This window comes from Nelumbo lutea, chromosome 5, assembly GCF_056320005.1.
Source record: "Nelumbo lutea isolate HS-2025 chromosome 5, American lotus-T2T, whole genome shotgun sequence".
NCBI classification, from domain to species: domain Eukaryota; kingdom Viridiplantae; phylum Streptophyta; class Magnoliopsida; order Proteales; family Nelumbonaceae; genus Nelumbo; species Nelumbo lutea.
The window spans coordinates 26,893,653-26,918,232 of NC_142688.1; the positions used below are offsets into that span (position 1 = coordinate 26,893,653).

At 38.6% G+C, this 24,580-nt stretch overlaps 1 protein-coding gene across 1 annotated transcript in view; it reads right to left on the bottom strand.

The window, feature by feature from the left end:
* Positions 1 to 22,900, bottom strand: part of LOC148851220 (PHAF1 protein At3g51130) — a 37,920-nt gene extending 15,020 nt beyond the window's left edge. Inside the window, exons 1-9 of the mRNA XM_088943884.1 lie at positions 22,584 to 22,900; positions 22,114 to 22,196; positions 19,400 to 19,474; positions 8,876 to 8,943; positions 8,691 to 8,796; positions 8,538 to 8,598; positions 8,276 to 8,442; positions 7,804 to 7,866; positions 1,866 to 1,913 (exon numbers count right to left, since the gene is read on the bottom strand). Coding sequence (XP_088800010.1) covers positions 1,866 to 1,913; positions 7,804 to 7,866; positions 8,276 to 8,442; positions 8,538 to 8,598; positions 8,691 to 8,796; positions 8,876 to 8,943; positions 19,400 to 19,474; positions 22,114 to 22,196; positions 22,584 to 22,680 — 768 coding nt within the window. The 5' untranslated portion in view covers positions 22,681 to 22,900. The remainder of the gene's footprint in view (positions 1 to 1,865; positions 1,914 to 7,803; positions 7,867 to 8,275; positions 8,443 to 8,537; positions 8,599 to 8,690; positions 8,797 to 8,875; positions 8,944 to 19,399; positions 19,475 to 22,113; positions 22,197 to 22,583) is intronic.
* Positions 22,901 to 24,580: the final 1,680 nt, after the last annotated feature.

Here is a 24,580-nt window from a genome sequence, read left to right on the forward strand (position 1 = left end):
TGATTGTTACAAGGTAATGGATTTGGAATTGGAAGAATGCACAAGGTTACCATTGATCATAGAGGATAAACTAACTGAGACAGATTTTGAATGTCCATTTGCAAGGATTAATGATCACAAATTGAGTGACTCCAAATAAAAAGCTAATTAGAGGGGTGACTGACACAACTTTCAATTTGACAGAGATTTGGAACAGCCCAATCCCTCTTGGAGTGAAGGCACTCACTTGGTTAGTGGCTATTACAAAGATACATACTCAAGGTCAGCATAAGTCTCAAAATACAACCCTGCCAACAGAAAATGAAAGATTCTAAACCATGTGCCTCAACAATCTTTGCCATCTATTTCCTCTGAAGTGATCTCAAGGAGGAAAAGACCATTAGCTAGCCTGAGTTTCTATCCCACTTTGTCAGCAATGAAAAAGTACAAATAAAAGAATTTTATTCATGTGATGTGAGAGAGTAAGCTCTTATAGCCTAAAGACTTTAAACTGTAAGGAATTAGCATACAGATATAGCTGCATTCACAAAAAGCTGCAAACAGCAATAGAGAGCTGTTTTACAACATGGCTCCTGAGTCCTGGCCTGGTGACCCACCACCACCAAAGATGATCACTTAGAGTCTTAGACCCTTACCATGCTGTTGCCAAAAGTCAGCTAAGTCATAAACCAATCCTGAAGCACATCTGAAGTTCTGAACGAGTTGTTCAGTCTGCAGGCTAAAGATTTAGCTTTTCTAGTCAGGTGCCTAAATGACCAAGGACCTTATGAAACTCTAGGCATCCAGCCAACTACAGTTTGATAGCCGCCTCCAGTTAAAATCCACTCCAGCCTGACAAAAAGTCAGTTTCAGTCCTTAAAGTAGAAAACAAGGAATTCAGCTCTAATGGAGTTACCTTCACCTGCTGGAATCAAGTAACTTACGATAATATTTGCCCAAATGGTCTTTAAGAACATCCACCCCCTTCTGCAGGACTGGGGTTTCCAAGTGAGCAACCATCAAAATTCATCTTTATGACTCGCCCAAATCCAACCCAGAAGGCAAAAACTATTCAATAACAAATACACAGCCCCTGCTTAAACAAATAAAAAACTCATACACCCAACCCAGAAGGCAAAAAACTACACAGTAGAAAATCATTTTGTCACCTATCAGCATCGAAACTAGCAACAGCCACATCCACATCCAATCTTCAGCCCCGACCTTTCACTCATCTGATAAACCACTTATTCTTCCCAAAATCAGTAACCCCTACCCAACTCTCATATAACTAAGACACTGACACCCTGCTGAAGAAAACTGGAGTCCATATTAGTACCACTGATATTTTTAAAATCCAGAACTACTCATGCTTGGATTACTTGTGTTCTTTGAGGAGTAAAACCAGCCACCATAGACCATCCTCTCAAAATGAAATCCACAGTAACTCCTTAAACCAAACTCTTGCAAGAACCTTTGGCATATTTGTAAGGGAGGGGGACAAAAGAATATTCAAAAGCAACTCAATAGCAATGCATAGGGTTTGCAAGGTCACCAGCTGACACTAGTGAACAAAGACTTCAAGAAATAAATGGGAGTATAAGATTGATTTTGGTGTCAAACAGAAGAGTTAATCAAACATCGAATGTACGCAATCTTCTTTTGTATCTATTTTCTTCTCGTCCTCCTATACAAGCACATAACACACACAGAGATTTGTTAATAAAAAACCATTAACCAATGTTGGTCCCAGCTATCTGGGGTTTTGGGACGGGTGGAGTGGATAAAGACCTAACACACAGTTTTATTGTTCCAAATCCATATATGTTGGGAGCAGTTCATACAAGTCTCAAGTTTCAGCTTCTAAAAGTGGCATAAATCTTTACCTGCTTTTGATGGATTCCACAAGGACGTCCTAATTCAGTCCACACATCCTGTAGAACAGTAAGTAACATAAGGCACAAAGAAACTGGAAAGAGTGGTTATCAAATATAATTAATAAGAACATAACAGAATTGAACAAGAAAAAACTTAAAAAAGCCAAAACACCAATATAGACTAATATAACCCAATTGACCCACAGCAAGAATTAGACAGGGTACAATTACAAGCTTTGGCACAGGTTGGGCTATTTTTTGGGCACTAACTGGGCCTGAACCTGAAAAGCTAGGCCCAATCCTGTTCCAGCATCACATTGGGCTTGGGTTGAAGCATCAGGTAGTCTGACCTACCCTACTCAACCCCTTGGGTATAACTGTATATAATACATTATGTCACTAGGCTATAACATAATACAGACTATGTACACTATATATATATATATATATATATATATATATATATATATATATATATATATGTATACGTGTTTATATACACACCATTCAACTCTACTCTAAAGGTAATTTTTAAATGAGATTCATTAAGTTTGACTTTAAGAAAGAAATACTATTTTTTTATCAAAAAAAAAAAGAAAGAAATATTATTTATCTTATCTCTTCTCTTTAATCTCCAGAAGGAGAGGCAATTGAATAGGTTGGGGTTCGGTTGAGCTTCAACCCATCTATCTAACCTGCCAACCTATTTAAATAAAACTAAAAGGTTAAGGTTCAATCCAAACCCGCCTTGACCCAATCCAACCTGCCCAACCTATTAATTATCTTAAATAAGGGGCATATCCCAGGCCCAAGCTCAAACCAGCCTGCCCCCAACCCTTAAATAAATCCCACAAATACATCAATAACACTAAATCTAAGCTTCATATTACTATAAATATGATATATTTACGTTATAAACAAGTACTATGATCATTGCGTGAAGTGTGAACTTGATATTTTAAAAACAGACCTAGAAACTGAATCATTTTTTGTCCCAGAGGCTGGTTAACAGATCAACCTTCCAGGTCAACTACGTCATCCAATTATGTCATAAATAAAATAAAAATACAAAATAGACAAAGTGTATAAAAATATGTAAAAAAACTGGGCATGTCTCTAATATCATATATTCATCATATGAAACAAAAATAAGTGCGATAAATGAGAATTATTGGCTAAAAATATAAGAAAACAAGAAATGAATAGATACAACTGACTGGACCATCGGGTAGTTGACCAAGTCAATTTTTTTCAACAGAACAGGCATGGAAATGTGGCCAGGTGGTGGATAATTGGTCCAATCATCTAGTTCAACTACGGATTAAAAACATTGTGTCAACTATGAGGTGTACTTGGAAACTAGTAGAAGAATTAAAATTAGTGTTGCAAGAGTTTGGCCAAACTGAATGGTCATTAAATCATGGTTTTTACAGTTTGAGTTGGAGGTTTTTGTTGGGAAGTCTTCCTGGAAAGAATTAATACTTGTGACTTGCTCACAAGGAAAAGGGCTAATTGGTGTTTATCCCCAGACTGGTGTCTTTTGTGTTAAGGCTAAAGAAAAGGGGACGAGTATTATGGAGATGTGTAAGGGCGGCTGTGAGCTGGACTTTATGGGAAGAAAGAAATGCAAGATAATTCTTAGACAAGGAAAGAAGTAGAGAAGCTGTCATTGAAATCATTATGGTGAGAGTGGTTCATTGGGTAAAATCTATGAAGATATTTGCTGATTTCTCAACAGGCGATATCATGAACAAATGGAAGGAAGTGGCTAGTTCTGATTGCCACAATTCTAATATAAGCCCTGCTTGGTCTCCTCCAATGTTTGACTACATTAAGTTGAACTTTGATGGGAGTAGTGCTGGGAATCTAGGTCCATATGGTATTGGAGGGGTGTTTAGGGACAGTGAAGGCAAGATCATTGGTCTATATTCAGGCCCGATTGGAATAGGTGACTCCCTAAGGGCTGAGGTTATGGCGGTTATGGAAGGATTGCAAAAGGCAAAAGATCTGAATGTGAGAAAGCTGATTGTAGAAGGTGATTTAAAGCTGGTATTGGAGTGATTGCAAAAGGAAGATAAAGCTTTTTGGGTTTTCAATAATGATAAAAAAAAAAAAGAGATTCAAGTGGATGATTCAAGGTATGGAAGTGCAGTTCAGCTGGGTAAAAAGGGCAGCAAACGGTTTTGCTGATGTATTAACAAAACAAGGGGTGGGGAGTAACAAGTTGTTTTGGGCTCAGCTGTAATAGTTTTTTTGTTTGTGGAGAGTTAAGATAGTTTACCTCTCCCTATCTTGAAAATTTTTAATATTTCTAATGAAATTCTGTTATTGATCAAAAAAATTGATAAAACCGTGGCCAAATTACAATAAGAAAAATAAGTAAATAAAACTGTGGCTCAAAGAGCATTTTGGCTTTATGTTCAGTCTGAGATTTACAACATTGATTAGAACATGTATACAAACTCTATAAAATTAACATAAATTATATTGACACTCAAAAATATTAAATTCAGTTAAGGAAAATAGCTTAAAAGTTAAAACCATCTTATTCTTAACGAATTTGACATGGCATAATTGTAAGAGTGGTTGTTTATCAGCTAAGTGTTCTGGGTTCAAATCACTTCACATGCATGCCATTTTTACATGGGGAATTTAAATGGAGTTAAATGGCCTGCACTAGTGAGGGTTAGTTGTAGTTAATTATGATTTGGGTTGACAATTAATTACAATGGTTGTTGTAGTTAATCACAGGTTGGTTTCAGCAATTAATCAAATGTTGAGTACTAATTACTCTTCAGAAGTCTTTGTCTCACCCTCTACAATGGACAAGCTCATCCGGTCCTTAACCCCAAATGGATCCTTTACTACCCTTTCTTTCCTTCAACATCTAACCACCACCCCTATTCCCTCTCCTTTTCCGGGCAAAAACATTTGGCTACCCCCAGTAGCCCTAGATGGAGGAAACTTGGAAAAGCTAAATACTTGCGACAACCTCCAAAAGAAGCTTCAAGGCAGGCTTTACATCTCTCCTTTTTGTTTCCATCATGTGCTACAGTGATGGTGAAAAAATCAGTCATCTCCTCGTTAATTGCAAGGTGGCTAGGAGTCTGGCAAATTTTCCTTGACACTTTAGCAATGGGCAGCTTTAGCTGGACTCCCCCAAATTCTGTTATAGAGTTCATCTACTCTTTGGCAAGGGCTGAAGATCAATTTGGGCAAGAGAGGAAGATGCTTCTGGAAAGCAGTTATTCATGCTGTCATGTGGAACATTTGGGAGGAAAGAAATAGGAGAATATTCGAAGAGAAATACTCCTCCTTGGACACTCTTAGAGGTGGTATCTTGGCTAATCTTAATAACTGGATGGTGAACAGTAAAGTCCTTGATGGTACCAATTAGAGTGACCTGCAAAGAAATTGGCCAGTTCTGTTGTCGACCTCTCTTTTTTGGCCTCCCATTAAAATCACCCAAAGAAAAGAAAGCAAGTTCATTCTGAGCTTTGATGGAAGTTTCAGGAAGACTTTGGAGGGGTCCTCCACAGCTGGAATAGGAGGCCTGTTGTGCAGATCAAATGGAGAATTGGCTTGGATTTTTAGTGGTCCACCCAAGGCAGCTGATGCAACGGAAGCAGAGTCTTGAGCTTTCCTTTAAAGCCTCAGAATTGCCAAGTTGCAGCAGCTTAGTTCCACTGCAGTGGAAAGGGACTCGAGGAATGTCAAAAATTGGGTGCCTGGACAGACCACTGATCCTTGGAAGCTCTCTCACCTCTTGTTAGAAATTTGGGAGATTTCCTCTTGCTTGCAGTACAGTTTTAGATGGATTCCCAAAGAGTTAAACCAGTTGGCAAATAACCTAGCAAAATCTGGGTTGGGAAGGGAATTTTTTGTATAATGCACATACAGTGCCAAACTAATAGCGGGCTTTGCTTTTTGTTTTTTGTTTTTTGTTTTTTGTTTTTTGTTTTTTGTTTTTTGTTTTTTGTTTTTTGTTTTTTTGTTCTTTGTTCTTTGTTTTTTTTTTTTGTTTTTTTTTCTTTTTTGTTTTGTTGACAAGGCATTTTACATCCCCCATGTACATCCGTCCCTTGATTGAACTCTGTTATCTTTTCTCAACAAAATTACGAGAGTATACATCTAGATATAATGGCTAAGGATGTCAATGGGTCAGGTTAAGTGGTAAACCTTATCAACCAAGGGTTTATCAGCCTCAGTTGGGTTTCTTGTCGGCTTAGGTTAATTCAGACTTTGTGTGGATTGGTCCAAGCTATATATGCAATGGATTGGACTTGATTTAATTCAGGTGGGGAATGGGTTGAATATGGACGAACTATATGTTTGGCAGGTCAGGTCGGCTTTCATAGCCTGCTTGCATTTAGTTGGGCTGGGTTGGGAGTTAATTTGGATCAGTATGGGTTGATCCAGATCCATAGCAAAACCCAACCCATTAGCATCCCTACTACATGGAATTAATTAATAATTACAATAGTTGCATAAATTATGGGTTGATAATTAATTAAAGGCTGCTTTAATGCATTATTTACAAAGGATTAATGAGATAATGACTAGGAATACTTTTATCATTCATGCACCATCCCAATAAATATCCACGACCTGACCCAACCCAACCCATTTAAGTCCACCCATTGGGTGATGTCGAGGTATAAATGGGTGGGTTGGGTGGGTCACATGGGTTGAGCCTGAAATTGTCACCCCTATTCAGACCAAAAGCCCTAAATCCAAGCAAACCCAAACCCAAGGTTTTCTTTTAAATGTGATACAACCTACTAAGTTGTGTTAAGAGTTTATGTTGTATTCGAATCAGGCTGACAACCTTGGGTTTTTCCTCATTTCATATCCTTAGGCTTCAGGCCCAACTCTAAGGGTTAGATGTGTAAATCCTAGTCCCATCCCAAGCCAAGTTGCAGACCAAGAATCAGGTGATCAGTAACCTACAAAAGCCGTAATAATTAATTCTAACACCATACCCTTGTATGAAATTGAGGTTCACCAAGTAAAAGGTATGCAGTATAAGCATATTTCAAGTAGATGGTGTGTTTTGTGTGAGAAAAATAGTTAATCATGACATTTCCTTCTGTTTGTTTTAAATGTGACCAATAAAAGTTAAATTGAGGAAGAATTGTCTCTGTTTACAATGTATTGCTTATACAAGTCAGGATCCATTTTCCTGACTTATACAGAATCAGATCTCTTCTGCTGATATTTTGATTTGATCCAAAGTATGTATAGAATCTGTGTGTGTGTGTGTGTGTGAGAGAGAGAGAGAGAGAGAGAATATCCCTAGCATCTAAACCATCAAAAAATGACATTTTAACACAGCAATCCCAAGGCATGTTTAGGATGATTCAGATATTACTGACTAGCTCAAAAGATGAACCTCAGGATCAGCCTAGAATCAATCCAAAAAAAATTGATACATTTTATGTACATCCACAAAAGATGTAAAGCATTTGTACTCACAAAAGATGGAACAACTGAGTCATTAGCATAGGTTACCATTGCATTTGCATCCTAAACTATCAATAGCATCTACATAATTTTTGAAAGCTGAACTTTCTTCCAAGATAAATGATTTGACTCATTTTATTACGGAAACTGTTCCTAGTTATACAGTTAAAATGCAATGACAATGGCACTGATGATGGTGAGGATAGGAATTGGATGCAGCTAAACAGTAGCAGCAATTTTGATAACAGAGAATTACATGTAACAACTAAACTCTTAGGCTGTGTTTGGTTTGAAGGAAAAAGAATGGAAAGGTAGGGAAACCCATACAAACCTTGTATAGATCTCCCTACCTTTTCCTTCAAACCAAACATAGCCTTATTGTCTTAGATAAGAGAGAGCAGAACAACAGGCAGAAGAGTTATCATGCACAAGAGGCGTTGGGAAAGAAAACAAAAGAGTGATTTAAACCCAAAATTAAACAGACCTGTGGTGATGCACCAAAAGGAATATGTTGGCCACCCACTGTAAACCATAGTTCTTCACCAAGCTGCATGAAATCCATAACTTAAATATCTGAGAAACTCCCTTATATAATATAGATAGTCTATAATATCAAGCAGCTAGACTCTAAGCAGAAACCCTGCCACCAGAAGAAGCAATAGCTTCTACCTTACTTTGAACTAGAACTACAAAAGTTCAACCACAAAAAATGATCTTCAAAATGTCGAAAGAATATTACATTATTTTATACAGCAAAAAACGGTTAGCAATACATCTATATAACATGATGTTAACCAGAAGAAAAGTAGGCAGATATCAACTGAAAGAAAGCATATAAGAAAGATATGCTGACATGAAAAAAAAGTCTTGCTAAAATGAAGGCAGCTGAAAACAAATATGGATAAGAACTTGACCAAAAATGGGTGGTGTAGAAACTGCAAATAGATAGGCCAAACCTTAACATGCACTTCTTCCATGTAGAGACTGTCAACAGGTAATGGAGGAGCAACAGCTTTATTCAAAAGGGATCCTACACCAACTTTGTTATCTGCAGCACTATCGTATACTGAGACACGGCATGTAACTGGTGTAGTCCCATCTGGAAACTCAAGTGGTAACTCCGCTATTGCAAAGAGACAAAATAAATTAGTAAGAGATCCTAATTCCATGGTGCTTAGTAGATGTATCAGTTGGAAAGAATAAGGGGAAGCCCCATACCTTCTCCATCATTGCAGCAATCTGTATACTGGGAAGGAATTGGAAAAGCAAAGGACAATCCCTAAAAATATACAATAATGGGTAAATAACCCAAAGAACTAATGAATAAGGTTATTTATAAAAAGTCCTCTATCATGTATAAAGCTAACATACAGGGTAGAATAGTGTGTAAACCCCTCTATCCTTGTCATAAATTCCAGGGAAAGTTGGGCCAAAAAGTGCATACACAGCTACAAAAGTAGCTAAAGTGGATGGTCCCCTGAAAATACAAAGTATAGTTAATTAACAAGTTTTGAAAGGAAGTTGAAAATTAGAGACTAGGTCAATTCATGACCCACCCAATCAGAGAAGCAGCATAGCGCATTTGAAGGCGTTTTATGTCAAAAACTTCAATAAGGCGTAGTCTCTAAAAAAAGAAGCCAGAGTTAGATTGATCCAACTGTCTCAGTAAATGGTCAAATACAAGAAGTTGCATAAATAATTTACCACCATAGATTAATTAAACAAACACTATTATAAAGAAGGAACTTAAGGTGCCCAACAATTTTTTGCACAACAAGAGAAATGTGTACTAATTGGATAAACCACTCTTGCAGTGCTACTGATCCATACCATCCACCGTGTATTTTCTTTTCCAGTTTTTTACATATTTTCAAGTTGAAACTCTTATTGCATAATTGAAAATGTCAAGGCTACTATTACCAAGGACATTAAGGACTAGGCCTCAGATCATAGCATGAAAAACAGTATGGTAGTTAACAATAAGAACGTAAATTAGCATGGAGCATGATTAGTAAAATTACTATTTATTGGTAGGGAAAAAAGGAAAACAAATGTATTCCCTCTTCCTTAGGGTACCTCAAAGAGATTCTTAGTTCTTTTGAAAAGGTTTCAAACTTGAAGGTTAACCTAGGAAAAAGCTGTGTTGTGGGCCTAAATCTACAAGAGAAGGAAATCTATACAATTGCAGGTCTTTTAGGTTGTGAAGTTAGGAGTTGGCCTTTGGAATACTTTTTTTTTTTGAAGAATAAATTAAAATTCATTAAAAAAGGAAAAAGAATACAAAAGGAAGGTGATAAGACATCAATTGAAGAGAAAAAAAAAAAAACCAATAGTCCAACAAAGATCTCAAAGATCCCATACTAAGACCCCTAAAACCAAATGGCAAAAACTTACAACTTTTCTCAAAACAAGCTCGAGTGCAAGCCAATAAAACAAACCAAGAGATCCCCAACAGAGCAAAAGCAACCAGACCCACCCCTAAGCTGAAAACTTAAACCCTCCTTGCCTCACAACCCAAGCCTCAATCTTCCACCACAAATACATCCTCCCGGCCTGAAACATCCTTGTCCCAGCGCTTGTCACCATCCCGATTAGGTTTTTTGTTCATCTTCTCTTCCCTTTTCCTTCTTTCAAGCTCTCCTCAAAGGCCCTTATGGCAAACTCCTCAAAGATCCCATACTAAGACCCCTAAAACCAAATGGCAAAAACTTACAACTTTTCTCAAAACAAGCTCGAGTGCAAGCCAATAAAACAAACCAAGAGATCCCCAACAGAGCAAAAGCAACCAGACCCACCCCTAAGCTGAAAACTTAAACCCTCCTTGCCTCACAACCCAAGCCTCAATCTTCCACCACAAATACATCCTCCCGGCCTGAAACATCCTTGTCCCAGCGCTTGTCACCATCCCGATTAGGTTTTTTGTTCATCTTCTCTTCCCTTTTCCTTCTTTCAAGCTCTCCTCAAAGGCCCTTATGGCAAACTCCTCACCACCCCAGAAAAATAAAGCCAGGCTCTTACCAACCGCGACCTCTCTACTCACCAGGTTCTGAAGAGTTTCGTTCACTGCCTTGTTGTCAATGCCACCATTGTTTTGCATTGTCGCACTCTTACTGGCAGCAGAGTCATCAGCACACACTTTATCCTTCTGTTGCTCCTTTTCTAACTGAGAGAACACAGGTTGGCGTTGCATCATTGTCTCCCTGCTACCATTGTCTACTCACCAGGCCTTTGGAATACTTAGGTCTCCCCTTGGGAGGAAACCCAAAATCTGAGGACTTTTGGAAACCAGTGGTGAAGAGATTTGCTCGTAAGCTAGGTTTGTGGAAAAGAAATTATATGTCCATGGAAGGGAGGGGGACAATAACTTTAACCAAAGCTACATTGGCTAACCTTCCTATTTACTACTTTTCCACCTTTAAGATTCCTGTCAAAATAGCAAGAAAGTTGGAGAAGTTAATGAGGGACTTCCTACGGTAACCAAGAGAGGAAAAGAAAGATCATTTGGTGAAATGGGAGCTGGTATGTAGACCAAAGGATAAAAGGGGGCTTGGAATAAGTAACTTAGTCAAGAAAAATTCAGCCCTCCTAGGGAAGTGGCTTTGGAGGTTTCCCATGAAACGTGAAAGGCTCTGGCAAAGGGTGATTGTAAGTATACATGGGCATTCATACAACGGTTGGGATGCAAAAGTAGCCCCTAATGCTTCAACATCATCATCTCTCTAGAAGCAATTCAAGAGGTGTTTCCTTCCTTCCTCAACCATATTTGATTTGACGTGAGAAACAGGAACAAGGTCTTATTTTGGAAAGATCTTTGGCTGGGAGAACAACCTCTAAAGACCCAATTCCCCTTACTTTTTACTTTGTCAAACTATAAATCTGAGCCCATTTCAAAATTTGTGACTTTCAATGCCTCAAGGCTGAACTGGGATTTTGTTTTCAGAAGGGGTCTTAGGGACTTGGAATTTGAGTCTCTGATAATCCTTTTGGCCAAGCTAGACTCCGTTTTCCTGGACCTAGGGCTGTTCATAAGAAGACCCAACCCGATCAAACCAACCAACCCGGACCGACCCAACCTGAATCGATCAGGTTTTCTTCAGCATCGGTCGGTTTCGGGTTGTAAAAAAATCATAAACCGATGGTTCGGGTCGGTTTCGGTTTTCACCTTAGTAGTTAGTAGTTAGTTCCTAGTTAGTATTTACAACCTACTTAGTTCCTACTTAACTAAGTTGTCTCTATCCTAGTAAGACAACTAGACAAAGAATTTTTTTGGAAAAGTTTAAAGAAAAGAATCAAAGGATCCTAGTTTTTATGGTCTTTTACACCAAATAGGCAACCAATTACAATTAGAATTAGGTGTCCTTTTTTACTTAGATTAGAAGGTTTCTTGAAATATACAAATTTCAGTCTTCTTTCTCTAATACAGTTTGACTTTTTGTTTTCTTGATAACTTCTATTCTAACTTGGTCCACCCCCTACCAATTTCAGTCTTCTTTCTCTAATAGAATTAGGTGTCCTTTTTTATATCAAATTTCAGTCTTCTTTCTCCAATCTACCAATTTATCACCATGGTTGAACTTAGAGCCGAAACCAACCCAACAAGACTCAAACCGACCAGGTCGGTTTTGCTTAACACAGGGCCGGTTTCAATTTCAATTTCAGGTAACCCGACCAGGTCGGGTCGGATGAAAAAATCTCAATAAACCGACCCGTGAGCAGCCCTACCTGGACCAAAGTACAGAGGATACAAGGGTTTGGGCAATTTCTACTGATGGCATCTTCACTTGTGCTTCTTTTTTCAATATCTTAATTCAGCCTACCACCTTGGGTTTGAACCTCACAGTAAAAAGGATTTGGAGCAAGCCAATTCCACCAAAAATTCAGGCCCTTTGATGGGAGGTCTTTCTTGGGAAGATTAATACTTATGACTTGCTACAAAAAAGAAGGCCAAATAAATGCATTTCCCCTCATGTTTGTTGCCGTTGCAAAGCTAGTAGAGAAAGTATCTCATTTGTTTATACATTGTACCTTTTTTTTATCAATAACACTTTCATTAATTCATCAATAGAAGATTTACAAAAGGAAGACAAACACGCTTATCTTCCAAGAGCAACAAAGAATCTCAAGAAAAGGAAAAAAGAAAGAGAAAAGAAAGAAAACACACTAAAGTTACAGCTTGGCCCAAAAAAGTGAATCCCTTTCTACCCCTTGTTTAGCTAAACCGTCAGCTAGGGAATTAGCCGATCTTTTAACCCAACGTATCTTAATCTCCATTTCCCGCACCAGCCACTTGATTTTCCTCCTCTCATTATTGTACTTCCATAAGCCATTGTGATCTTTAAGCAGCCACCCTATCACCACCTCTGAATCCCCTTCAATTAAGAGTTTCCTGATGTTCAACTCCTTAGCTTTTTGGACTCCTTCCATAACTGCAAAGATCTCAGCTCTAAGGGAGTCACCCACTCCAATTGGGCCTGAGAACATGGTAGAAATGACCTCATTTTCATCCCTAAAAACACCCCCAATCCCCGATTGTCCCGGATTTCCTCTGCTACACCCATCAAAGTTTAATTTCACGAATCCACTAGATGGAGGGGTCCAAGCCACACTCATTACTGACTTAGTTTGTGTGCAACTTGCAATTTTACCCCACTTCCTCAACATGTCATCCACAGTGTAATCTGTGAAAAGCTCCAAAGATTTCAGCCACTGTACCGCCCTAATATGGATGATAGCCCTCAGATCTGCTGCTCCTCTCTGAGCTTCTAAGAATGTCCTGGAATTTCTTTCTTCCCAAGGTGTCCAACATACTGCAGCCCTTAGTCCTCTCCACATTGTCCTTCCCCTTTTTATCCGCCACCTAAAAAAAGAAGGGGAAAAAAGGCCTTGCAAGTCTGATGGGGGGTTCCAACAACAACCAAATAGGGACAAAGCCCATTCCCAAATTGACCTCGCAAAATGGCAAGACACCAGTAGGTGAAAACTAGTCTCCCCATCCGCTTTACAAAGAACACACCACTGAGGTGACAAACAAGTATTGGGTCTCTTCTTTTGGAGTAAAGCACCAGTGTTGATTCTTTCCAGATAGGCTTCCCAACAAAAACTACCAACCCTAGGAGGTATTGCTCTGCACCAAACCTCATCAACAGGAAAATGAGGGGAGGTAGGACTAGTGGACTGACTTAAGATTTTGAAGAAAGAAGCACAAGTAAAAATGCCATTGAGAGAAGGTGTCCAAATTCTAGAGTCTGCCCTCTAAGACAACGTTATCAAGAATTGCAATAAGGCTCAAAATAATGTCAAAGTCTGAGTCCCTCAAATCCCTTCTTAGACCCAAGTTCCACCCAATCCCAGAAATGGAAGAGGACGGGATGGTAAAAGACGAGATTGTCTCATTTTTCAAATCAGAAAGAGCAAACAAAGAAGGAAATTGATCCTTTAGAGGGGCACTCCCCACCCAGGTTTGTTCCCAAAATTTTATGGAGTTACCAAAATTCAAATCACACCTAATATTAGGGGAGAAAACCGGTAGTAGGTCATGAATGGCTTTCCAAGGAGAATTGCCTGTGGTCCTAGCTCTGATTCCAGCGTCCCATCCATTATGCTCCAGCCCATGAATACTTGCTTCTAGCCCAAAGCTTCTCCTTCTCCAATGGGAATCTCCACAACCACTTTCCCAACAGAGTCATATTCCTTCTCCTAACATTCCCAAGCCCCAAGCTGTTAGACAGTTTTGTATGCCCTTAGCTTCATTCAGAATGATGTACTTTATGAGTTTATTGTAAATGAACAAAAGTGCATATTTGATTCATGTTCCCTTGGTATGTTTCTGTGTAATACCCTTAAACTGGACACTTAATGAGACTCGTGTTAGTTTAGAATGTTCACAGCCAGTGGGTTGGTCTGGGGAGACCTATACTGATAAGACTGACATTGTGGTGCCACCAAGTCAGTTAAGGTGGCCTTTCTCAGCTACCAGGGTGAGACCCTAGGCACATACAGTGTAGGATTAATTGAATCTATGAATTGGACCAGATTTCCAGTATTGCCCTGGACCTTGGATATTGATGGGCAAAACTGGAAAGTTACACCCGACCCCTAGACTCGATTATGATACTGCACTAGGTGTCAGATTGGGTTGTCTTTGATGTACCAATCAGTGAGATCCTTAGCGGGGGTCAAAACCTGGGCATGTTGGGACAGTCTGAGAATTCATCTGAGTGGGTGATCATAGTGACAGGATCAGCCCCTTTCTCGGACAAAGGTAATGATCAGGGATGCACTCTCACTGATGGAAACCAAAACTGCCGGCAGCTGATTTCAATCGTTGAGATTTGTTTTGCAAAGTATATTTTATATGAGATATAAAAGTATATATACTATGGTTTCTAAAATGTTTGCAAGAAGGTTTTAATTCCCGGGATCCATATAAGCAGAGAATGCAACACTGTTCCTTGCAGCCAAGGGAGAGGTTCTCTCTTGTCGAGCAGTGTATGATCATTATGGGCTGAGAGGTTAAGTGTAAGACCACTGAGGATAATACCTGATGGGCTAATCGTGCATCTGCCCACAGTCCCGGGGTGTTACAAGGTGGCTTGGCCCAGGGACCACTTAGGGTAAGTATTGGGCCCATAGAGCCCATTTGATGGGTTTCAGAGGGTGCACTGTCCAGTATTCGGCCAGGCCTTGTAACAAAGGCTGGGCCGAACCCATGTGGCTAATGTGTAGATCAATGCATGGGTCCCACGCCATACAAGGAAGCCCAACTGGGCAGCAGTTAGGAAGGTTAAGTGAGCACATAAGCTTAATGGGTCTAAAGCCCATTCCGAACTGGACTTATTTAATAAGTTAAATATGGGCGAATTCTGGGATGGATCAACAGATAGGATAGAGTCTTAACCCTATCCACTCAGAGAGTCCAGATCTGAATATAATTCAGATCTAGAAACCTCCTAATGAGATTAGGAGAAGGGTGATCTAATCTGCAGATAAGATAAGGGTTTATTCTTATCACCTAAAGAGAGGTCTGATCCAAATATGATTTGGATTAACAGCTCCTAATTGGATTAGGAGCTGATCTTTTAGGGTTACAAAAGAAGGAGGGGGCGGCAGCCTTTAGAAGAATCACATAATCAGATCATCTTCAGAGCTGAAATGAGAGAAGAAAGATTTCTGCAATCCCTGCAAAGACCTTTCTTGCCGCCTCCTTCCTGCAGCCGCCAGACATCCAGTTCGATCTCCAGTTGTGGGAGAAGTCAATATTCGATCTTGACATCAGTTCTTTGAGAAAGAATTGATAGGAAGCTGTGCTCACGTGCCATCCTGTTGTTTCTTGCGAAAGACAGAATTCTTGGAGAAGAATACTGTTGATTTTGCTCCATCCTGCACTGTGCCATCTTCAGTGGGAGCAGTCTTTGGATCCTTCCTTGGGCGTGAACACCTTCGTTGGGGGATACTATTTCTCCGTATCAGGTATAATCCTCTCCTACTCCTTTTGGTTCAGTTTATGGTTCAAGAAAGATCCTTGAAAATATGATTTTCTAAATAGGGAATGCGATTTCCAGTTGAAGGGAGAGAAAAATTTTTGAAATTCGCCCCTTTATTCCGCAAGATTTGGGCGTCCATACGATGGATCTCTCAACCCTTCAAGCCCCAAGCCACCACAAGTCTTACTCCTACAAACTATCTCCCAGCTCACTCTATGATCCCTCTTTTCCTCTCCCGGTTCCCACAGGAAATCTCTCATTAACTTCTCCAATCTATTAGCAACCTTCACTGGGATTTTAAACACCGACAGGAAAAAGATAGGTAAATTAGCAAGCATGGCCTTAATAAGAGTAACTCTCCCACCAAGAGAGAGGTAGTTCTTTTTCCATGACACTAGTCTTTTTTCGAACCTTTCCACCACCGGGTTCAAAAAGCTCTCTCATGGGATTATCCCCTAAAAGCAACCCTAAGTAGTTCAAAGGCCAACCCAAGACTTCACACCCCAATACTTCAGCACTCTCTCCGATCTCTCCCTCCTCCAAATTCACCCCCACAACACAACTTTTCCCAAGGTTAACTTTCAAGTTGGATATTTGCTCAAACAGTTGTATCACCGACTTCAAATTCCTAATAAAGCTCACATTACTACCTTCACAAAAAAGAATCGTGTCGTCAACAAACTGCAAGTGAGTAAGAGGGGTTTCCGCCCTCCCAACTCTCGAGCCTCTAATGAGCCCCCTAGAATCTGCTCTGTGAATCATTTTCCCCAAAACCTCCGCAATTAGAATGAACAAGAAAGGAGAAAGGGGGTAGTTCTTTATACATTGTACCTTTGCACTTTGTGTTTGGGAGTATTTCTGTTCTCTTTTTGGTTGCAGGTGGACTCCTCTCCATGATGTGGTGGGTCTCTTTGATCCAAACTTCCTGAGGCAGGGAAAGAAGAGAGTAAGGATTCTGTGGAAAACAATGAGAGCAGCACTGATTTGGACTATTTTGGAAGAAAGGAATGGGAGGGTTTCAATGAAAGGTCTAGATCTAAGTCGGAAATCATAGAAGCCATAAAGATAAAAGTTGGACATTGGGTAAAAACCTTGGAAATCTTCCATGTTTTCTCCTTCAATGATATTTTAAGATCATGGAAGGAAGTGGCAAACTCAGGCCAAGAGAAAAAAAGGGTGGTTATGGAATGGAGACTGCCAACACCTAATTCTGTGAAACTAAATTTTGTCGAAAGTTTCTTGGGAAATAAAGGGCTGGTTTAGGGGGCATATTTCGAGGTACAGAAGAAGGTACTAGCACTTTATTCAGGTCCTATACAGCAAGGGGATTCACTGACAGCTAGGGCTGTTCACGGGTCGGGTTGGGTCGGTTTACTGAGATTTTTTCAACCTATCCGACCTGGTCGGGTTACCTGAAATTGAAACTGAAACCGACCCTGTGTTAAGCAAAACCAACCTGGTCGGTTTGAGTCAGGTTGGGTCGGTTTCGGCTCTAAGTTCAACCATGGTAATAAATTGGTAGATTGGAGAAAGAAGACTGAAATTTGATGTAAAAAAGGACACCTAATTCTATTTGGTAAGAAGACTGAAATTGGTAGGGGGCGGACCAAGTTAGAATAGAAGTTATCAAGAAAATAGAAAGTCAAACTGTATTAGAGAAAGAAGACTGAAATTTGTATATTTCAAGAAACCTTCTAATCTAAGTAAAAAAGGACACCTAATTCTAATTGTAATTGGTTGCCTATTTGGTGTAAAAGACCATAAAAACTAGGATCCTTTGATTCTTTTCTTTAAACTTTTCCAAAAAAATTCTTTGTCTAGTTGTCTTACAATACTTGCCATTAATGTCATTCCTAACTAGAAGACTAGAAATTAAGTTAGGTTGTAACTAGGTTAGAGACAACTTAGTTAAGTAGGAACTAAGTAGGTTGTAAATACTAACTAGGAACTAACTACTAACTACTAAGTCGGTTCGGGTCGGGTCGGTTTCAGTTTTCACATATGAAAACCGAAACCGACCCAAACCATTGGTTTATGATTTTTTACAACCCGAAACCGACCAGTGCTGAAGAAAACCCGGCCGCTTCAGGTTGGGTCGGTCCGGGTTGGTCGGTTTGATCGGGTTGGGTCTTCTTATGAACAGCCCTACTGACAGCAGAATTAATGGCTCTACTTCAAGGGCTGAAACTTGCAAAACAGTTTGGTTTTCAAAGGTTAGAAGAATTGAAAGGGGACTGTCAGATGGTGATTTCCTGGACAAAATTTCACAGCCAAACCCCTTGGGATTACAGGCAAAGGATTAGGGAAATTGAAAGGATAACAAGGGAACTAAGTGTTACTTTTAAATGAGTGAGAAGAACTGCAAATGGCATGACAGATACAATAGCTAAACAGGAGGCAAAGAGGCAGCATTTATTTTGGGCTAAATTGTAAGGCTGGTTTTTGGGGATTGTAACTCTAGCTGTGTTTGTTTACTCCTATGGGTGTGGGTAAACTACCCACAATGTTGTAACCTCAATTTTCATATAATGCTTAATAAAACTTACCTTTGCTGATAAAAAAAAAAACAAAAGAATTATTTACATGAAAAAAAATGTGTCAAGAGCCCCAAAGATTTAGGCTAGCATTTGTTTCCTGGCAGTGAAGTGACAATTGTTAGCAAAACTCTATTTACCTAAACAAACAACAGTCTGGGTTTTAGACTTCCCTTTGAAATTTTAGGCAAGTTAAAAAACAATTTCTCTAGATAGAATGTATTAAATGCCGTTCTGATTGTGGTTTTTATTCCCTGTCATATGGAACCATTTGCTGTATAATGCCTTACTGTTCAGGGTCTAAACTATGGAATGCAACCATACTTGTACATGTTGCCATTGTAAGATTATACAACAATGCATTTTTTCCCATTTTCAGAAAAGACAAAAAAAAAGTCTTCCAAATCAAAAATGATCTAGAGATCATGTTAGCAACCTTTTTATAGTAAAAGTAAAGATTTCACTAAAAAGAAAATATATTACAGACTGACCAGGTGTTAAGGCAACACCTTGAAACATCACAAGGCAGGAAAAAAACAAATCAGAACAAATCATCCGAAATACAAAACTATAACCCCAGTACTTCTCCAACCCTGTCCCCAAAGTCTTCTGGACTTGTTCACATTCAGGCCACACCAAAATCCAGTCTGAGACAGATTTACCAACCCCACCAATCCCTCCAAAATTCCAAACCTTGTCTTGGTAACTTGATACAAATCCAAGACATGAAAATGGAAGATTTGTTTATGAATTCCTCATTGAATCATTCTATTATAATGTAGACCCTTTTATGGACAGGAAACACGTTTTAAATGTGCTCCAAATTAAACATGGTCAAAAGATCTTGTTGCTATAAATCAAAAATAAATAAAAGATTTGTTTATGTATTTCTTGGTGAAACATTCTGCTCTAGTGGTCTTATTTATTTAAATTGTTTAGAAGACAATACAGGTTTAACCATCCTGATAAGATTTTCTATACATGATCTTCCCTTTTCCAGAGATAGGAAGTCAAGGATCATGTGGAGCTGCACCACATTCACTATATGTTGAGGAAAGCATACCTGTGACCAAGGATCGAATCGGAGATGAAATCCATGATCAGGAAAGCTAATAACAATGTCCAATTTCAGTGGCTCCTGCAAAATAAAAAATAAAAAATAAAAGGAAATAACAATGAGAAGCCCCCCTCATTTTGAACCTAAAGAATTTTCTGTAAATATCATAAAACATGACCATTAAGAATATCAGATTCAGTATTAGCAATTTTACCAGTAACAATAATTTCTTGTACCAATCAACAATAAAACAAAAAAAAAACTGGCAATCAAGGAAAATCTAAATACCACACTTAAACTAAACAAGTTTACATTGAACAAAATAATCAAATGAGCCTATTATGATTATAATGAAGCACATCAAATATAAGATTCACATATGGGTAGCAGAATAGCAGGAGCTTACCACTTTACCTCTGCAGAAACTATATTGCATAAGGTGCTAACCAACAGATTACCTAACATAATCACATCTAAAACAATGAAGGGCCTCGTAAGATTTTAACATGTACAGGTGAAAACACAAATAATTTCACTAAAGTCATATATGAGGAACAAGGCTCAAGGCACAGTAGTTTCTTTAGGTGCATCTTTCTAATGTAAAGATCCCTTTGTGTTTGCTCATGTAGTCATGTTGATGAGTTCCAATGGCCCTGATGGATAGCCATGGACCTGGTGCATCTTTCTAATGTAAAGATCCCATTGTATTTGCAGTGCTCATGTAGTCATGTTCAAGAGTTCCAATAGCCCTGATGGATAGCCAAGGACCTGTCAGAGTGTAATATACTAAGACACCAGGAATGTGCTATAAGCCTATAAAGAAACAAAAAAAAATCCTTTTTATCAGTAATAATACCTAATATTACTGATTTCAATGAAATATTAATGAACTTTTACTTATCAAAAAAATAATACCTAATATTTATCAAGGTACAAAATAAAAGTATAAAACCGCTAATTCTCCATCTGTAAAGACAGGATAACTAGTGCAGGGGAACAGCCTAAGGCCAACCTATTTTGTTGTATCATCACGTTCACAATTCCGTTACAAGACCACGAGCATGGAGCCCCGATCCTACTTGGTCCGTGTATCCTCATCCCTTGTCAAAGAATTAGAAAGGTCATTGGCATATATAGAAATCCAATTGAACTAGAAGTTCATATTGGATGTCAAAGTCTTTGAGACTAATAAAGTGTCTGGGAACCCAAAAACCAGTAGTTGTACATGAGAACCAATATATCACAATCTGGTAATCTCCTTCACCTCCTAATGGGAAGAATTAGAAGAAAAAACCCATCCTTAGGACTTTGAGGAAAGAAAACATCCCGGCTAGAGGTGCAACCTGGGTGGGCCCAACCCAAGCTCGGATTGACCGAGCCTACATTTTTTGCACATGCTAGGATTGGATTTTCAGTCCTTAGGCTGGGTCTGCACCCAACACCCAAGGAATTTCTATTTTTGGGGCGGAGATCAAGCCTAGCTCCTAGGTAGCCTGAGCCCAGCCTGACCTTGAGCCCAACTCAAGCCTAGCCTGACTACACAAATGCATGCATACATCTTATTGATACATATATGCAATTATTCAACATGCATACATGCATATATACATATACATATGCATGTAACACACATACATACACACATGCATGCATGCATGCTTAAACACAAAATATATAAAATTCCTATTTAAATGTTTAAATTAGAGATATTAAATAGGTTCATGCAACTTTTTAGAAAATTGAGCCTAACAGGCCCACTTGAGCCCAATTGACCAACCCAAAGTTCAGCCCAAGCCTGAGCCGAACCCAAGTATTGCAATTTTCAATTCAGGCTGGGCCTAGGATGGAATTGGGCCCAACTGTAGGCCCAATATTTAGGGTTGGGCCTGGGTTGACCTTAAACCTGGCCCAGCCCACCCAACTTGCACCCCTAATCCCAGCTGGCCAGCCCTCAAAAAGTTGCCTTCTCCAACTTACCTGAAAAGCACAACAATTTGACTCCAGTTTCATTTCCTTAACACACATCTAATTCTTGATTGTCCTGGATCACCACAAATGCATCCATCAAAGTTCAATTTTATATTTCCCATATCAGGATCTACCTAAGCTTGAATTGTTTGTTGTCCACGCAAAACCAATAATTGTGGACCACCCTCCCAGAATCAAGTATCATCCATTGCCTCTCCTTTGAATCTCTCCCTTGTCAAGGCTCAATGAGCCACGCTTACCTTAATAAAGCCAATAATATCATCTAACTGTTTCTCCTCGTCAAAATTCTAGCATTTTTAGAACTTGATGACAAAATGATTTGTTCCTTTATCAAAGCCACTAAATTCGTGTCACTGTTCTTATCAGGCCAATTTGACACTGAACTAAAATATTTCAAATATGATTCAACCGACTGTCCACAATTCTGGTTATCATTAGGAGTGTAAGTCGGATACCCAATTTGAAGAATTTACAAAGCAAGGGAAGGCCCATGCCCATTCAAATTTTAACAAATGCTCAGCCGAGCCCGCCCAAGTTGAAACCCTAGTTATCATGCATATACAGAACACTTGCAAGTAGTGATCAGTTCCTTTAGCAAAGATATTTGACCCTGTAAAGACAAACTTGTCAATCGTTTTCATTGTATGGGCATAAGGAATGCCTTGCCTAGTGTGAACATGCTAAACAGTGTAAATGGAAGAACTTCAATAAAATTCAAAATCTTAATTCACCTCGTCGAAGTACTTCACATGGACAACGTCATATATGTTGGGCTGCTGCTCTATTTGAGCAAATGCTTCAGATATTGGCATCCCTGCATAACAGGAGAGATTATCAATGCAGTGCAGCGGTGGAGATGACACGTGGAATACATACAAAAGCAAGGAGAGACGCAGGAAATAAATTGATGAGGAATCTTTAGAAAAGGGGGAAATGAAATTAAGAATATAAAATAGCAACTCCACAATGACTCACGCGTATCAATAGAAAACAACTGATTCCTCGATAAAACTAAAACAACCCCAATTGACCGATGAAAACAGCGAACTGATGAGGGGAAACTGGCCGATTGGAATTGAAAACTTCGCTTGAATATAAATTAATGGTAATTATAAAGCGATAAATGATCAACAAAAAGATTTGACAAGTTCAAATAAATTGATTTGACGAAAGATGTAATTAGGAAAAGATGGAGGATTACCGAGATCAAAAGGGCCAATTCCACAACCTGGACGGAGATCCAGAATTATGGCTCCCATGGCCGTACCCTCGCACCTTCGTCTGGGTCTCTGCAACATCTCTTCTCCTTCGGTTCTCTCCTTGCCTGCCTTTTCTCCGATCCTTTCGCGGGTCGTCTGATACGTCTCGTTTATATTTTATATGTGAATTGTATTGTATCCGAAACGATTCGTGAACTCAGAAATTAGCTCGCCGAACACGGAAGCAAGTTACAACTACGGTGTTTCTTATCGTGTTTGCAGTGCAGAATACAAAATTCGAGCCTACCGGAACCGTGCCAGTACACCCTTGTTACTTATCATGCATGATACATGGCATGGGTCCCATGATGTCTACTGTGACTCTGTGAGTTGAATTCGCTAGTCGCTACTGGATTGGACTGGATTTTGTCCAACCCGGTTCAATCCAATGTGAGTCCATTACAAATGGACTTGGCCCAATCCAGTCCGACGGATATTTTGGACCGTGTTGGACCAGTTGAAAGATTGTTGAATTTATTCAAATTCATGTTAATTTAGATTGGTTTCAACTCAAACATGGCCCATTGACACCCATGTTCTTATCTTTTATCAATGGATTAGATATTGGTTCAATCCAATATAAATTGATTATAGATGGACCAAGTCCAATCCAATATGTTATATTAGTCCATCCAATCCATCCATATTCAATATGTATTATTGGTCCGTCTAATCGATCCAAATGAATTTTGATTTGGACGGAGTCCAACCCAAAACTGGTCCATTGACACCCCTAGCAGCTTGTTTGGGACTGGTCTGAAGGCAGACCGGCTTAGCCACATTCATTTTCGGTCTTGTTGTTGGGCCTATGCAAAGGTTATAAGCAAGAGAAAACGGAAAATCAAACCGAATCAAAAAATTGACAGAAACTGAATCGAAAATGTGGTTAATCAAATCAGTCAGTTCAGTACCGGTTTGGTATTTAAAAAAAAATGAAGGTATCAGTTTGGTTTTGGTTAACTAATATAGAAATCGACGATTAACCGAACTAACCAGTATACATATATTTCTATATATGTTATATGTATTTATGTATTATATATATTAAATTAATAAATATGCATTATATATAAATATATATACTTATAATATATAATATATTATTTATTATTTAAATATAAAATTTTATATATTTTTTAGTTTATTATTATATATTTATACTTTTTATAATATTTATATATATATTATATAAAAAACAAAAAAAAATGAAAAACCAACTAACCAAACCACCAGATAGCCATTAACAGGACCAGTTAATCGATCGGCTTTGTTTCGATTTCGATTACCAATTTTTCATAAATCGGTAGTATCAATTCGGTTTCAAAAATATGCCCACGGTTTGTTCCCCTAAAAGGCTGCAACTTGGGTCGGGTTGGCCCAAACCAAACTCGTAAAGTCGTGTTGTGTTGGGTCGGGTCGGTCGAGTTGATTTTTGGGTTAAGGTTATGGTTGAAATTCATGAATCCGACTTTACTTCATGTCAGGTTAGGGTTGACCCTTGAACAACCCAACTATAATATATATATATATATATATATATATATATATATATATATATATATATATATCGATTTGTTTAAATGCATGGTAGTTGTACAGCCACCACCACATACTATCATGTCTTTCTTTTAAGATAATAGCTTCACTTATCTTAATATGAAAGAATAAAACCTTAAACAACATTTTTTTAATATTTTATTCTTCATCTCCTAATTTTATTGTCCATAAAAGATCTATCATAAGTCATAACTCATAATAAACTATAGTCATTATAAACACTTATTTTTCTAATGGGCAAATTTCTTTACCCCTATTGTTTAGCTAATTGACTAACTCTACCCTTATTGTTTAACTATTATCTTAAACCACCCATGTTGTTTCATCATAACAAAAAATGATGAAATGTCCTTTTTGCGCTTGAGTTAAGAGAAAAACTCAT